Source organism: Poecilia mexicana, unplaced genomic scaffold, assembly GCF_051168715.1.
Source record: "Poecilia mexicana isolate PSO_F unplaced genomic scaffold, ASM5116871v1 scaffold_4, whole genome shotgun sequence".
NCBI classification, from domain to species: Eukaryota; Metazoa; Chordata; class Actinopteri; order Cyprinodontiformes; family Poeciliidae; genus Poecilia; species Poecilia mexicana.
In genome coordinates, this window is record NW_028263373.1 from 13,565,459 (window position 1) to 13,582,303 (window position 16,845).

General features: G+C 38.1%; 1 protein-coding gene across 2 annotated transcripts; it reads right to left on the reverse strand.

Annotated features, from left to right (window-relative positions):
* Positions 1 to 1,567: 1,567 nt before the first annotated feature.
* Positions 1,568 to 16,778, reverse strand: matk (megakaryocyte-associated tyrosine kinase). Of its 2 annotated transcripts, XM_015013254.2 has the most exons (13): positions 16,509 to 16,778; positions 16,354 to 16,389; positions 13,882 to 13,995; positions 13,638 to 13,753; positions 10,222 to 10,441; positions 8,156 to 8,249; positions 7,965 to 8,030; positions 6,428 to 6,527; positions 5,246 to 5,330; positions 4,561 to 4,634; positions 4,254 to 4,449; positions 3,771 to 3,857; positions 1,568 to 3,150 (listed from the first exon to the last, which is right to left on the reverse strand). In XM_015013254.2, exons 3-13 carry the CDS (start codon positions 13,993 to 13,995, stop codon positions 2,923 to 2,925), a joined length of 1,380 nt encoding a protein of 459 aa, XP_014868740.1. In that variant the 5' UTR covers positions 16,354 to 16,389; positions 16,509 to 16,778; the 3' UTR covers positions 1,568 to 2,922. The 2 variants fall into 2 exon arrangements, with proteins under 2 accessions (XP_014868740.1, XP_014868741.1); XM_015013255.2 differs by lacking the exons at positions 10,222 to 10,441; positions 13,638 to 13,753; positions 13,882 to 13,995; positions 16,354 to 16,389; positions 16,509 to 16,778 and adding an exon at positions 8,348 to 9,591.
* Positions 16,779 to 16,845: the final 67 nt, after the last annotated feature.

Consider the following 16,845-nt stretch of genomic DNA (forward strand, 5'->3'; position numbering starts at 1 on the left):
TGCTGCTGCTTCAGCAGATTAGCTGTTTTCTAAGTCTTTGTAGAAAGCGCAACTTAAGGACTTAGAGCCTCCGAGAAAAGCATCTCAGCACACTCCTCGACATATGGGTGAAGGCTTTGTGTCCCGTTATCCATCTACACCAGGACACAGCCCCGGAGCGAAGAAACGTCCGGCGATATTTCGACACCAGAAGCTTGCACCATCTTTTTTTTTTCATCTTTATTATTATTTGTTTGATTTCTTATAAATCCCTGAGCAAAAAATTGCTGCTCATCCCATTAGAGGCTTTAGAGAAAACACAGAGCAGATTGAACAAATCGTGGAGGACCCCTGCTCTCCCCATATGATAACAAGAGTTAGAGGATCAAGCTGCAATTTGTGCTCCGTCCTCTGGGATACTGATAAACACCAGGCTTACCCAGACTTATGTCAAATGACATCTTTAATTTTGTCTTGTGACATGACAACAATCCCACAAAGAAGGCTTTATTCTGTGGTGAGATTTAAAGTGGAAATATTTTAGCATTACTGGGAAAATTAACATCTTGCTCTATGTTTTTCTTAAATAATGGGGGAAAAAAAGGAAACAACAAGACATATGTGGCCTGCAATACACCAAACGTGCGGATCATTAAAAATGTTCCCCGCCAAGATTAGTGAAGCAGAAAAACATTGAGTATCTACAAAAGCCAAAGACGTCCCTGGAGGACAGTGGATAACACAAATCGCTCTTCTAATCTCAATATTCAAAGAGGGGACAGAAAGCAGGAATAAATGTTCATTTCCTTTTGATGTGGTCTCATGAAAAAAATTACATTTGAACGAATTGAATCAAAGTGCCCCGTGTATCTGATGACTCTGGTGGACGAAAATCAGTCATTCAATTTAAAATAAATACACATAAATTAATGTCCCTCCATGTAACTAACTAAACTCAGTCTCCAGATGTTGGTCTACTGTCTGCGATTTTATGTCAGCATAAAAAGCCAGCAAGTCAGGAGGCCAAGTTTAAATGGCGGCTTTTTCAAAAACTGCAGCCGTTCTCTTGTGCTTGTCCTGCAAATATGTGTTCTTGATTGAGGGTGTTGCTTTATTGATCTCAGTCCATCTTACCTGAAATCTGAGTGGTTTTCCATCCTTATAATGAAGCTCACAGTGAAAAATGACTGTATTGGCTGCTGCAGCTCAGTCCTGCATCAACGGTACAGACAAGGACTTCGAAATTGACATGATCGAGAGCCTGTTGTAGTTCCTTTGATCATATTTTGGGGTAATTGGAGACTGGCTTTTAAAGTCCTGGGAATTTGGACTGGTTAGCAGAAAACACTGAAATTGGGAGAGAATAGAGGAGCTGAAGGGAAACACTGAAATGAACAGAGAGGTGATCTAAATGACACAAAAAACAAAAAAGAATCCAAGTATAAAACCAAAAAATATAAAGACATGGATTTTGAAGGTTTGCTTATAAACACTGACCCTTTCTGCTTTCTTTCTTTATTTATCTAGCCTTTTATTCCCTCCAGTGCTGCAGTCATTTCAGTTCAGGCACAAAAAAACAAGATTCAGATTTGTTAACGTTTGAACCTAACATATTACATTCTTTAATTTATGGCAATAAAATCATAGCAGTGTAAATAAATCGAGACAGCAACATGATTTGGTTGCATTTATACACAAACTATTTACATGTGATCACTAAACAGTAGCAAAAACATAATGCTTCGGATAAAACAGGACCGCTGACACCGAGGCGTTGTGTGATCATTTTTGTCGTTACAGTTTATGTGGATCTACGTTGTTTTGTCAAGAGGAGTCTGAGCTGCACAAAGACGTTCAAGACGAGGTTTGAAGAGCCTTGGACCGACTGCTGTTCTCCTCGAAGAAGATACGGTGTGTAGCTGTGGCTCTAAAAGACCGCCTCTACAGGAAATACCGGGTTTCAGACCTGGAGATTTCCTTTTATTTTAAATTACAAACACACAGAGTAATTCATACACATCATTCCAGCTACCGGACCTGATCTTCTCAGACAGAGTGAGATGTGGCCCAATTCACTGTGAATTAAAACCCTGCAGCATCTTAATCAGCAACTGAACAAAGAATAACTTCAGCTTGGACTGAAAATAAGGCACTAAAGATTATTAGTGAGTTATAAGGACTAAAGTTGCTTGGTGTTGCAATTATTTTGAAGTGTTTGGACCATTTGCTTTGTGTTGTCTTGTGTTACAATTTTGTGTTGCTGCATTTTAATAAAAAGTTAAAATATGGCTGTTACACGAGAAGATTTGTGCTAATAGATGAAGGTAATGAAATTATTTTATGAACTGTCTTTTGGCTTGTAGCTTGTTTGGTTTTAGTGAGATGTGAATAGTAAATGATCAGACATGTATGTCATTACTAAACTGGCTTTTCACTAATTCATAATCTGTTAAATCATACTTGATTACATCAAGCTCTCCATTGACTGCAGGTGGAAATTAGTTTTTATGTTGTTTTTTTTTTTTTGCCATAATCTGGTCCCATGCATCTCTCAAATAAACTGCATATTGCATCAGTGCAAATAAATAAAGAATATAAAGCAAACTTCCTTTGTTGTTAATCTGCTTTATAAATAAAGAAAAACCTCTTTTCATTACTGAGCGAGAAGCTTTTAACTTCTTTTAGTGAGAATCTCTATTGAAGCTTTTGAGACGACTCAGTTTGGACCAAACGGTGTCGACCCCACACACTGGTGACGCCAATAAATATTTCCATTATACAACCATGAATCCATCAGAACCATGTAGGTTCAGTCCTCCTCCTCATCATCATCACTTCAGCGTTTTACCAATCCATAAATTAAGTTAGTTTTAGGGTCTTTATCCCAAGTGTCTTCATCAAACGAGCGCTGGTTCTTCTCAGCTGCTGGGTACGGACTTGAACTCAGCTCCTCAGTCCAGTCTTGGCTGCTTCTTGACTCCCGGCTGCAGAGCTTGGGCTTGTTTTACTCAGTTCTTGTTCAAGTTTTTCTCTCAGTTTGGAGAAGCCGGGTCTTTTCCGTGGCTCCTGCTCCCAGCAGAGCTTCATTATGGCGTAAGCGCCAGGAGGACAGTCCTCTGGAGCCTCCATGCGATAACCTGCTTCCACTTTCTCCTTCACCTCCTTCAGAGACTAAAGCACAGAAACAAATCAACAGGAATTTAGCTTGTGCAGAATAAAGCTGAGACAATCCTTGCTGCCATAAATGAGACGGAGTTTATGAATGCTAGTTAGCTTAAATTGTTTATTAAGTTTAAAACAACTGTAATTTATGATTAGGCGATTAAGAAAGAAAAAAATGGACTAAAAATACTTAGTCCTAAAAAAAAAACTTAGATTTTGTAATTCAGATCTACAGATTCTTCACTTGAAATGTTCAGAAAGACATCAAGATGCTTGTTCTGCTGTCTGAACTATTTTCTATTTTCATGTAATTCATCTAAACCGATGAGTATTTGCTGAAATCGATAAATGACTTCTGTACAGAGTATTCAACTGCATTGAGTTTTTTTTAAGTTACATTTTTGGATTTTTGTTTTGTTTTTTTGTTTGTTTGTTTTTTTGACATTTTGATTTGCAAACGTCAAATCGAGAGCTATGAACGCGGTTACATAGCTCTCGAAGTAACCAACATTCATTGGCATGAAATCAACTGAGTGCCAGCAGCTCATGGGCTCTGAGGTAGTGTGCTGAAGGACTCTCTGCGAAATCACAAACATTCACGGACATCGCTGCGGAGAGGCGCTACGCACCATCTTAGGGTAGGGCTGGCGGCCGTAGGCGAAGATCTCCCACAGGAGAACGCCGTAACTCCAAACATCTGACTTTGTGGAGAACTTCTGCAGAAACAGCGGGTAAAAATTGAAGACAGAGTTGAAAGGAAATTAAATTATGATTTCGGTAAATCAAAATATAAATGAAGAAAAAAAAAAAGGAGTAAATTTCACATAAAATGTGGTTCCTCCTAATTATGACTTAGAACCCAGTAAAAGTGCGTGGAGGTTATTTCTGATCTGCCCCTCTGCTGGAATTCCCCGTTTTCTAGTTGTGATATTTTAAGACTAACACGTGTGAGAGTCAGGTCTGTAGTTATTGATTAATGGCAATATATTGATCAGAGAACAACACACAGAGAATGTTTCAAATTACCGCCCTCTCTTTATGTGGTGCAAGATAAAGCGAGCTGAACAGTAAAACGAGGAGATTGTTCTTTTTTGATACCAGAGTCAGTGTACCTCTTTCTTCAGAGCTTCAGGAGCCGTCCATTTGACAGGCAGCTTGGCTTTGTCCGTCTCTTTGGAGTCCACCTTAGCGAGGCCGAAGTCGCTGACCTTCGCCACGCTGTCGTCAGAGATCAGGACGTTTCGCGCTGCCAGATCTCTGTGGACAAGTTTCTTCGACTCCAGGTACTCCATCCCTTCACACACATCCCTGACCACAGGACGTGCAAAGAAAAGCACGGCATGGAGGAAATCAGCATCTGCTTAAAAAGTCTCCCCAAAAACAAAAGTGACGTAACGAGATCAGTTTGATGAGACTCACAGGGAAAAGCGCAGCAGCTGAGCGGGGCCGACGACTGATCGTCCTCTGGTCCTGAGAAAATTCACAAGGTTTCCCTGCAAACACACCATAAACCTACAGTTTAAAGGTAAACACAAACCTTTATGCGTAACATGTCGCATAAAGGTCGCATAACATGTCGATAAATAAAGAGAAAATAACACAAACGGACGGGTTTGAATTGGGCCTGCTCTTTAGCGCCCTCAACTGGCAGGAAAAAAAACATGCAACTTTTTTTTAATGATCTATGATAAATACCTTTATCATAGAAGGGAAAGCTACTTCAGCAAATACAAAACGTACAAAAATAATAACAATTTTATTATTAATCAAGAATAAGTTTGTTAATAAATAATTGTTTCTTTGGTTATTCTTTTTTTTTATTTACAACAAGTTTACTTGCATAATACAAATAAATCAGCAGAACATGTGGCTTCTGTATCGTTTTAACCAGCTTTTATATGTGGTGATGCAGTCATGACAAAATTACATATTTACCAGAATAATACTTTATTTCATGATTTATTATAATTAATACTCATTCATACCTCTGGCACAATTAGGTTTAAATCTAAGTCGTTCAAAAAAAAAGAAAAAAAAAGGTATAATCTTAATCCTCCGGGGGATTGGATAATTTTTGGGGTTAAACTGTGTTTGTTAAGCGTACCTTGGTCATGAGCTCAGTGACGATGTGGAGCCCCTTGTGAAGGATGACTCCCAGCAGTCGCACCAGGTTCTTATGCTGCAGCTTCCTGAAACGAGGAAACGCACAGAGAAGTGAAACCAACTTCAATCCTCAACCAAACTGCACGGATGCACAATTAAAGTCAGACGTTTACACACATCTATCATCTGTATTAATCTCATGTTAGTATAAACTTTTCTAAGGATAATGCCGCAAACGACTTCTATGATTTTTTTCAAAACAAGTAGTGGCTGCGAAACCTTGACTCTATTTTAGATTTTCTCTCATCCACAAAGGTTAAAAAAAAAAAAAGTAATTTTTGGCAAGCAGTTTTTCAGCTGGAACAGCAGTGTGTGTCAAGGCTTCGTCCATCTGAATCAAATCATCTCCCTCAGCAGAAAGGAAATCGGTAAGGATGTTAAGGAACAAACCAAAAACAACCAGAGCTCAAGCTAATCATAAACTGAAATATTCTGTTTGCGATGAAGGAAGCTGAACATCACCACCAAATGAGACCAAAACACAGATCCAAGGTCAGCACCTTCAAATCTGCAACTCCTTTTGGTTTTTGTAGGAGCCAAACTGAGACTATCAATTAGGAACACTGTAACGTCCATGCAGCACCGGCGGTGGCACCGTCATGCTGAGGTGTTGCTGCCATTTGCACTGGTGCACTCCACAATGCGAATATGATGAAACAGAGGAGGGTTAGTTATAAGTTCTTCAATTCAAGTTATAAATTGTTCAATTCAAAGTAACAACTTGGACACAAATGAGCCGAAATGTGTTTCAAAACTGGACGTGAAAGGATAAAACAGGCTGATTTTTATATATATTTATATGTTTGCCAAAGGTTTGTGGACAAAGCATGTGGTTTAGGAGCAAATTGCTCATGGATGTTTTAGCAAATATTTGTCTATAATGAGTGGATTAGAGAAAATCTACCACAAATTGAAAGTTGCACCCAAAGTTTTGGTGTTTGTTTTCTGCCAGTGGTAAAACAATTCAGCTAACTCATTAAAAACCGGGAAATATAAAAAAAAAATTATGACCATGATGAGTGTTTGTAAAATTCTCCAGAACTATGTGTGCTTTTTAAAGTACAGAAGCGATAGATCACGCCTGATGGCGTTCCAAGGTAATTCAAAACGCTTGAGGACTTACGTCATTACAGCCGTTTCCTGCATGAACGCCTGAGCTGTGACGTCACATTTTATGGTCTTCACAGCCACCATCTGGCCCATGTACTCGCCCCGATAGACAGCTGAGGGTTGGAAATTACACAGAGTTAATATCTACTGAGACATTTTGTTTTAATCTGACTTCCTCTGGTCTCTAAATGTTCTTGATTATATTTTTAAATTAGAGTATAAAGTTAAAACTGTGGCACTGAAAAACATATTTTAAACCGTATTGGATGAAAAGCAAACGGTTTAAAAGATAAAGTGTAAATGCTTATGTGTGCACTATGCAGAGTTAAAACCAGACATTTAACCTGCAGACTATGTTTAAGTTTAGATTATCAAAAATATTTATATTTGCTAAATTGCCAGAATATTGGCTTATATTTCTTAAAGCGAATTTTTCATTATTTCCTTCAATCAAACTCTTTGGGGAAGCTGAGATGATGACATCACGGTTGCGTAAGCTGACGATTATTTCACAACATTTGATTTAATTTACAACTACACTGCTCAAAAAATAAAGGGAACACTGAAATAACACATCCTAGATCTGAATGAATGAAATATTCTCATTGAATACTTTGTTCTGTACAAAGTTGAATGTGCTGACAACAAAATCACACAAAAATCATCAATGGAAATCAAATTTATTAACCAATGGAGGCCTGGATTTGGAGCCACACACAAAATTAAAGTGAAATGTTCCCTTTATTTTTTTGAGCAGTATATATTTGCACTTAAGGAAACACCTCAAACACACTGATTCCCCGGGTGACGTCATGGAAAAATCAGCCAACTTTTCAACGAGACAATCCTCTGTGGCTCAGGAGCAAACTGCTCATGGATATTTAAGCAAATATTTGTCTATAATGCATTTTCACCTCTTAGTGGATTAGAGAAAATCCACCACAGTTTGTGGTAGATTTTCACGAACTGAAAATCTACCGCAGTTTCGCGGTGGCGCCAGTTCCTCTCTGGATACAGTTCCAGATTCCAGGAGAGAAGGAGAACTCGTATCTCGAAAAGGCTGATTACTATTTCCACAAAATGCACACAGAGACAAAGACATGTCCTGTGGTCTGAGTAAACTAAAATGATAAGTGTTTGGACATAATGACCGTCGGTACATTGGGAGAGAAGAAGAAGAAGCTTGCTTGTACGGAGGTGGTACCATCATGTGGTGGGAATGTTTTGATAATGGAGCAAAGTTTTCCGAGAAGCTTGAAGAATCAATTCTACCAATTGCATAGGAGATATGTGAGATACGTGTTTTTGGACTCTTTTTGGAGGTGTGATGATAGAAAACTTTCAAGATACAAATCTATAAATAACATATTTATCAAGGACTTCACTATAATGCGTGCGGCTTGTGTCGTGTCAGGCAGTTTCAGGAACACTTCTCAACCATAGATACCATTAAAAGATGACATATTTCCTGTTGTCATTTCCTAACTATCCCCCCCCACACCCACCCCCACCCTGCAGGTTTTGTCATTGTTTAAAGAAACAAAACTCACCACCAAATTCTCCCTCTCCAATGTTTTCTCCCAGAATGAGTTTCGTAATGTCCAACAGCCACCCAGCTATAAAAAACAAACATAGTGACTGCAAACATATCAAAAAGCATAAACATCTCTGACTCAACTTGTTTTTAAGTGCATAGTGTTGTGTTTTTGTACAAAACGACACAACTTGACTCCGAGCTTACTTTTAGACAGCTCCTGCTCAGCTGACTTGGCTCCTTGTTTCTTCCTGGGCGTCACCAGAGTCGTGACGAGGGAGCCTTTGGTCTTTGAGTAAAACTGCATCAAAGAAAGCCAAATTAGTCACCGATGGCGAATATTTGTAGTCTGTTTCCGTGGAGCTGGTTTGGCCAAATTCACCACAAAGCAAAATTCACCTGAATTTTACTAAAATAAAAATCGTCCGGCAGTAGGTTGTGACACACTGGGTTAGTCCAGTATCTTTCCTCCCTCTGTTTCCTCTGCAGGAGTGAGTTACAGAGTGACTCAGGCGTAAAGACGCTTGCGGCCCACTGATAAGGATGCTGCAGTGTGACTCTCCACACAGCCACAGACATAAGATTTCGCCTGATAAACCATAAAAGGGTAAAACAGAATGAGGCTTTATGCTATGATCCAATAATTGGTAAGTTAGTATATTTCAAAAGTCACGAATTCATGCTCCGCATATCGACATGTCAGATCAGTTAAATGGACGGTTATTTCCATCAATGTCTGGCTTTGGGTGCAGACATTTTAATGCAGAAAACAGAGATTTAGTGAAACATCTTATGGTTAAACTGGGATAAAATATTTATTTCCTAAAGATACTAACTGAATCCACCAGAGTATCAGTTTGTTTGTAATACATGTTTCAGTGTCATTTTTATTTTTAATTTTAATTTTTTTTTTTTAATTTAAAAAAAAAAGACTTCGACTTGTAAACCACGCACCTGTTTTTGAAAAAGCTGAAAGAAGCAGTTTGGTTTTGTTTGTGTTTTTTCTATTGTGCACTGTCAAAAGGTCATGACCAGACTTCATGAGAAATTACACATAGTGAGGAAGCTACACTTTATAAAAAAAATGTTGACATTCTTAATGCATGCTGACCAACATTAAAACTTCAATCCATTAGAGGTCAAATATTATCTAGAAAAACACTTTAAAACCTTGATATAGTTTGAAAACAGCCTCTTAGATTAGATGCCTCAGCAGGTCTCAGTCTGATAAACAAAAGCATTTCACAAAACTACTGGGTTAGTCTTATTTCATATATCAGATAATCGTTGTAGACACACAGAGTTAGTTGTTTCAAGAGAGTATTTGTGTTTACAGCTAGTGGAAAACCTAAAAGCAGGTCTTCAAAAAGTTAAAAAATACACAAAACACAAATTGTTATATTCTGGCTTTCACCAATCGTGGAGTGACTGCTGACTTGACAACCTCTACCATAAAGGCAGATCACTAACGGTCATTGCTAAAGAAACTGGGTGTCAACAAGGTCCTGTATGCAAGCATGTTAGTGGTAAGTTGAGTGGAAGGAAAAGATGTGGCAGATTAGAATATGCAAACGACAGGTTTAACCAAAACCTGAAGCAGACTGTGCAGCAGATGCATTGAGGAGAAGATGATTCACAAGCATTGATCAACTACATACTTGTAAACCAGGGTGCTACTTCACATATTCTCATGTAATTTCATTTTTGTCCCCTTTTAGCTCTTCAGAGGACACTTTGTTTCTTTCATCACATCTCAAATTAGATCCTGCAGCAAGACTTTTGAACCACTTTACGCCAAAGGCTGACCGCACTCCACTGACGCTTTTTTTCCAACCAAGATAAGCACTTCTCATTAGAACAAAATGTATGTACCAAAAAAATCCTTCTAACTGATCTTTCGCATTACAGAATTTTTCTGAGAATTTGAACTAACAAAGATCTGCAACACTCAGTGATGAATATCAGTGATTTCATCAGTGAATGGATATGCTTCACTTTTTTACTGAAATAAATGAAACTATTCAATTACTGTAAACTGGTGAAAACATGACATGAGTCACATTAAATTTGAATCTAAGAATTCATCTTAATAACTCGTCATACTTGAATCATCTCAAAGTTAAATTATTACATTTCTGAAGAATTGTTTCAAGATAGACGCCTTATTTAACCTAAACTTCATGTCTCACTCGAATTCCTCTAATATTTGGTTTTAATACCGACCCATATCGAATCTCTGAAAGTGATTAATCCGTACGGAGTGTTTCACTCACTTCGATCATATCGATGAGGTTGTAGAAGTACTGCTGGTTGTCGATGGTCAGCTTGTTGTCTTGGTAAATCACTCGGTAATGGAAGACCTCTTTCGAGAAGCTGACACAAAGGACGTAGTCGCCCGGGTGCCGTATGCTCTCCCGCACCAGGAAGAGGCCGTCCTGGGGCGGCTGCAGCTTTCCCACCGCAGTCGGTCCGGAGATCTTCCCGTGAAACCAGCTGAGGACAGACAATGCGGGCCGAAACTAATGACTGTAATCGATTATTTCAGCAATCAATTTGAAAATTGATTGGATAAAAAAAATAAAATAAAAAAAAACTGGCACAATTTGCAGTACTTTTTTTTACACGTTATTTGAAATGCATTAATAATGCAAATAAGCAATTTGTTTTGTTTTTTGAATAAGAAAACAAAAAATTTTGTCAAAAATGCAATAACAATGAAAACTTGTTCATTTGTGGCAAAGATGAATCTGCAGCTAAAAAAATACTGTCAGTTAATCTGTTGATTATTTCTTTTATCTTATGGGCAATATACACTGCTCAAAAAAATAAAGGGAACACTCAAATAACACATCCTAGATCTGAATGAATGAAATATTCTCATTGAATACTTTGTTCTGTACAAAGTTGAATGTGCTGACAACAAAATCACACAAAAATCATCAATGGAAATCAAATTTATTAACCAATGGAGGCCTGGATTTGGAGCCACACACAAAATTAAAGTGAAATGTTCCCTTTATTTTTTTGAGCAGTATATATATTTTTTGTTCATTTCTGGCTTAATTGCTTTTCTGACTGTGTTGTTCTTTGAGCAAATGGTAATTTTTAGAGTCTGCATCCTTCAGTTAGCAATTAAATTTATTACTAAATTAGTTATTTCAATAATCGATTGATCACGGTTAATTCAATTTATCGTTTCAGTTGTAATTAATTTGCGTCGATATGTGTGGGGGAAAAAAACCTGCATTCATAAACCAACAAAAAACAAGATGCACAACACAAAGTGAGACGAGGGGACGTAACAGAGGGAATTAGAAACAGCCTGGCTCTGCAGCCCTAATAAAGCAGAACAGCAAAAATAGATCTTTCACTTCCTTTGCAGGGTCTGTGCATTGTGCATGCGACACATGTCAAATGTTAAAAAGCAAGACCTCGAAACCTCTTGCATAAATACGGCGATGAGGAAGTTGGAGTAATACTCACATTATTCTTTCATCTCAGAAATAAAAACATGAAAACAACTTCTGCTCCAGCATTTCTACATGCAAGCGGGTGGTGTCACGCAGAGTAAATACGAGTTTAAAAAAAGAGTTTGATGATATTATCATCAAACCAGTGCCTTCGTCTCTCGAGAACTTGCAGATTAAAGTGGAGAAAAACCGATTCTGTACATCTGCCTTCTCACCTCGGCTGCTACAGACGTGCTTGGCATTAACTTGATTTTCAGTACTCGGTAACACTTTATTTGAAGGGGGTTGAATAAGACTGACATGACACTTTCATAAACATGACATAACACCTGTCATGAACATGAATAAGCCTTCATGAATATTTATGACTGTTGTCATAAAGCGTCATTTGGTAAATTATGACACTTTTAATACAAAGTTGACATTATTCAAAATGTGTTTGTTATGACAACTTGACATTAACCAGGAAATCATTACTGTTTAAACTTTACCTTTAATAACATAAAGTTACCTGATTTTTAAAGTGCAATCATTAATTCTTTTATAACAAATTTATATCAGTAATGATTTCCTGGTTAATGTCAAGTTGTCATAACAAAGACATTTTGAATAATGTCAACTTTGTATTAAAAGTGTCATAATTTACCGAATGACGCTTTATGACAACAGTCATAAATATTCATGAAGGCTTATTCATGTTCATGACAGGTGTTATGTCATGTTTATGACAGTGTCATGACAGTCTTATTCACCCCCCTTCAAATAAAGTGTTACCCAGTACTCTAAAATCGCTGCGAGCGCATTAGTCGTGTAGTTAGTTATTTTTTCACGACAGTTTTTCTGTCGTAGTTCGTAGATGTACAAGACTGGCATGCAACGCATGAATTAATTATTACTCATCTAAAAGGGACGTTGTTGTTTCTGAAAGCATTTTAGATGGCAACGTTTCTTCTTCGGTGATGTAACGTGGCACAAGCAGAGAGTCGGTGTTTGGATTTTTAGTTTACAAACACAAAGAGCACGACTGCCAGATTTTTGGTGGTCTCCTTAAATTTAGATTCTTCATCCGCAATCATCTCCACTCCTTTTTCTGTTGGTAACTCATAGAAAACAATCGCAGGAACAATCAATCTTTAGGATCCACTGGTTGAAGCCGGAGGCTGAGCTTTTTCTTAATAAAGGTCGAGCCACAACCACAGAAACAAGCAAAGTTGTTCATAAATTACTAAACTTCAAAAAGGTCACATTCTTAAAAAAGAAACTTAGCTAAACTATTAGGCAGGTAATTCAAAAACCCAGCCACCAAAACAAACCACTTCGCTGCAGCTTTCGCACAGGACAAACACAATACAAACACACTCCGACACACAGCAGCAGCACCTGCAGTGACTGAATGACCTTGAGGAAATGATTTGTCATAGGAACAACTGATTTTGTTTTATCACACTTGACATATTTAATCCAGTTCCCAATCCGTCAGGTTTGCGTATCTTTTCCAGTGTTGGACTTTAAATAATAAGTCAATCTGACTCAATTGCAACAAGACTTTATAGTTGATTTCCTTTATTTCCACAAGTCATTGAGGGTGTTATTCTGTGGCTGTAAAAAAAGAGATGATTCTTTGAAAAACACGTTGCAGTTTTATGCACTATTTTAATGAAAGTTAACAACTTTATTATGAAGCCGTTTGTACGTGTAAATGAAACTGTGCCCACAAACTGGCAGAGTCGTGTTTGCGACTCTGCTCAAGTAACTCCAACAAGAAACATAAAGAGAACACATTAAGAGGATTTTACTAGTTTTGTTTTAAACTGCGTCTATCTGCGTATTCACTTTACTGAAACAAAGGTCAATTTCCCAGTTAAAAAAAACCCAAAATAGACTACTGTGTAAAAGAAAAAAACTGAGCTGGTCTGTGGTCTATCTTGCCAGATACAATACTGATGACCCACTTATAAAGAACAACATTCTAAAAATAAATTGAACTATTATTTCAGACCACCAACATTTATGTCTCCAAAAAACAGGAAGTTTGAGAAGTTAATCTCGTAGTTGGTGTTTGCTTGCATCTCAAGGATCAGCCCACACACTGTGGTCGCCAGATAAGCTTCAAAGACAGAAGCTGCTGCAGTCGCAGAGCACAAGGGTCTGACTTGAGACTCGACTGAATGATCGGTAAAATGATTTCATGAGAGTCGGAGGATGATGATGAGACTTACGGCATGAGGCTGAGGCCAGGGTCGACTCGTAGCGCCTCTCTCTCACGCACATTGCTTGAGTTTATGAGCCCCTCCTCTTCGGTGGTGTTGTGTCTGGCAGCGTAGAAACCTTTCCTCTAAAACAACAAGCAAAGTTTTCTCATTAAATTAAAGAAAAAAAATGTGTTAGTCGTTTCAAACGGACGTCTCATTGGTTTTACGGACTCTGTGAACTTTTAAACAAAGACGTTTGGTGAGGTAGTACCGTGCTTGTGTCAACTATAGTGAGAATGTCTCCTTTGTGGTAGAGCAGCTCTCCAGGTTTGGCCTTCCTGTTGTCACACTTGGCTACACACTGAGTACCAGGAGCCCAGTTCATCTGCCGGGGGAGAGGAGAGAGATAATAATAGGAGCATCAGCCGCATCTTCGCTCAGGCTTCTTACACACAGCCTACTGAGCAGAGCATAACATAACAAAACCCCAAAAGACGATGCCAGTGCTTTCTGAGCTTCTGCTAGGTTGAAGCTACTTTGATGACTAACTGTGGATGTTTGTAAGGCCACCTCTCAAACACACTGCTTCCTTGTTTGACATCATGGAAATTTCTGTTTTTTTTTTTTTTTTTTTTTTTTTTTTTAAATCAGCTGATATACCACAAGTGTGGTTCCCCACATGTCTGGCATCCAAGTCCAAATGCCTGGAAGTGACACGCTCATCTGTTCAAACAGCTCAGTTCAGTTTATTCGTGTATCAAAGAGCATAAAAGAAACATAAAACTAAGAGGCATGCAGGTGAAGTAAAAGAGAGGGACAATACAGTGTGCCGAAACAGCATCAAATATAACTCCATACGGGACAGGAAGAGTGGCAGCAATGCTCATCATCATCATGTTGTTCAACTCGTAAGATCTTGTTGCTTGTATAGTTTAATCTGCTAAGTGTATTTTTTGACTTGATGTTGAGAAACCAATAGAGAAGGGAAAAGGTCAGCACAGATAAAATAAGACAATCATTGACTTATCAAATCTGAAACTTTGAAAGTTTTCTTAGACGAAACAGTCACTGCTGGCCCTTTATTTGCAAGTCCTCTGACAGGTAAAGTTTAACTTACTATCAGAAATAGTTCAAGATGTTTGTTATTTTCTGTCTGGTCTTTAATTATTGTCGTTTTATTTGTGTTATTATGGGGTTTCTGTCTAAAATCAATACACGTCCTTAGTTTTCTGTACACTTAAAATGAGAAAAGCAACATCACACCAGTCTACAAATTTGGACAAAATGCATGCAGAGACAAATACTTTAACTTTTTAAAGACATGTCCTGTGGTCTGATTATTGTAAAATGGAAATGTTTGGACTTAATGAACAATGGTTACATTTGGGAAACAAGGAGGAAGCTTGCAATGAAAACCCAATCCTGATGAAGTTGTATCACGTGATTTTTTTTTTTTTACAGCACGAGGGACTGGTGCACTTCACAGGTTCCACCTATAGGAAAATTAATCTCCAACTGCATGCAAACATATTTTTACATTTATGTAATTTCAGTATCAAAAATAAACGTGGACCCAAACTTATTTTACAGTTTAGTGGAAGTAAATGAATAGAAACTTTTTGTAAAAGACCGTCAACGTAAAACATGTTGAGTAACTCTCACATCCTTTCAATCTGTCCGACCATCTGATGTGATAAACAGAACCTCACAACTCTCATAAAAACAGTTCAATATACTGCAAATTTAGATGAATAAACTGAATTGGAGCCATTATAATTCCACTAAGACTAAATTACGTGCAATTCATTGAAAAATGAGTTTGTTGATTTGGCAAAGATTGAGTGAATTTCTCTCAGTTTCTGCTCATGTTTTTAAGAAACATGTTGACAAAACTTCAAATCTATTTCATGTTACACAGGAAACTGTGAAAAAACATCCTGAAAAGTGATTATAGAGTCATTAGACTATTATATATACACTGTGTGTGTATAGTTTTGTTGAATGCCCCCTCAAACTCAAAACCACAGCATGAACCGTTACATCGTCACCAACTCCTTGTGACTTTGGCAGTCAATAAAAAGCTGATATTTAAACTATTTTTACTCATGAACCAAAACCTTCTGGTAACTACATGAAAGTGTTTATCAATAGATAAGTCAGATTTGGTTGTCAGACACAAAATAATTTAAAATAGAGTGACACCTTTTCACCAGATCCTTTTATGGCTTGTAGCAAAGACTATTAATTTACTCCACTGACCACAACTTGAATAATCCCTTCTGTTAAATGACACTGTTTTAAAAGCAGAGTGCAAAGAGCATTATTTGTTTCTAAACTTACTGAAGTTTATGAGAAGCTATTCAACTTTGGATCCAGCAAAAAATTACCCCCCATGACTCATCCAGGAGATCACAAAATACTCCAGAAGAATCAAGGACATGTCATTTTCCTGAGGTCAAACATGCTGAAATTCCACCTTTTAAATGGCTCAGAGTGGAGAAGAGGAGTTTGGAGTGGCCTACTCAAAGTATGGACTTGCAGTCCAATTTAGATGAGGTAGTGTGGTAAATTCATGCATTTTATGTTTACATAAAAAAAAAGAAGAAATATTTCAGGAGACACTGTTTACACATCAATTTGAGTTGCTTTGCCCCAGTAGGTCTTGACGTCCCTGGTCACAAACACATCAACTTTTCCAAGCCTTAATTGGGAACTAATGAGAGGATTGAAGAACTGAACCCACCTTGGATAGGGATTTTGATAACTTTGTTCAGAAATCCTGTGGAAAACAGGAGTGACACACTCAAGAGGTAATCCCGTAATGATGCAGCTGTAGGTGTCGGACAAAGACTGAGCATGGGAACGCCGACAGCTCGCTCCGTATAAATATTTCAGTACCTGCAGCTCTCTGAAAACACCGACGGCCGCTTTCAGGACAGCCGGCGATCAGAGAAAACAAAAAACAAAAACTTTAAATCCTCAGCCAATAGAGCCCGATTTCCCTCCTACATCCAGATCCAGTCAGCTCCCGCGGCGCTGACATCGCAGCTGGATCCGTCTGTGTTGCAGCCCGTCATCCTGGACGTCTTCTGGTGCGGACCACTTCCTCAGCACTGGGAAAAACGTGCCGCTAATTCAGAAGAGGCGGCGCAAGAAGTGACGCACTCTGCAACTTCTACGCCTGCTTTTGACACAACTGTATTCCTCCTTTATTTAATCTTCCCTGTCCAGAAAT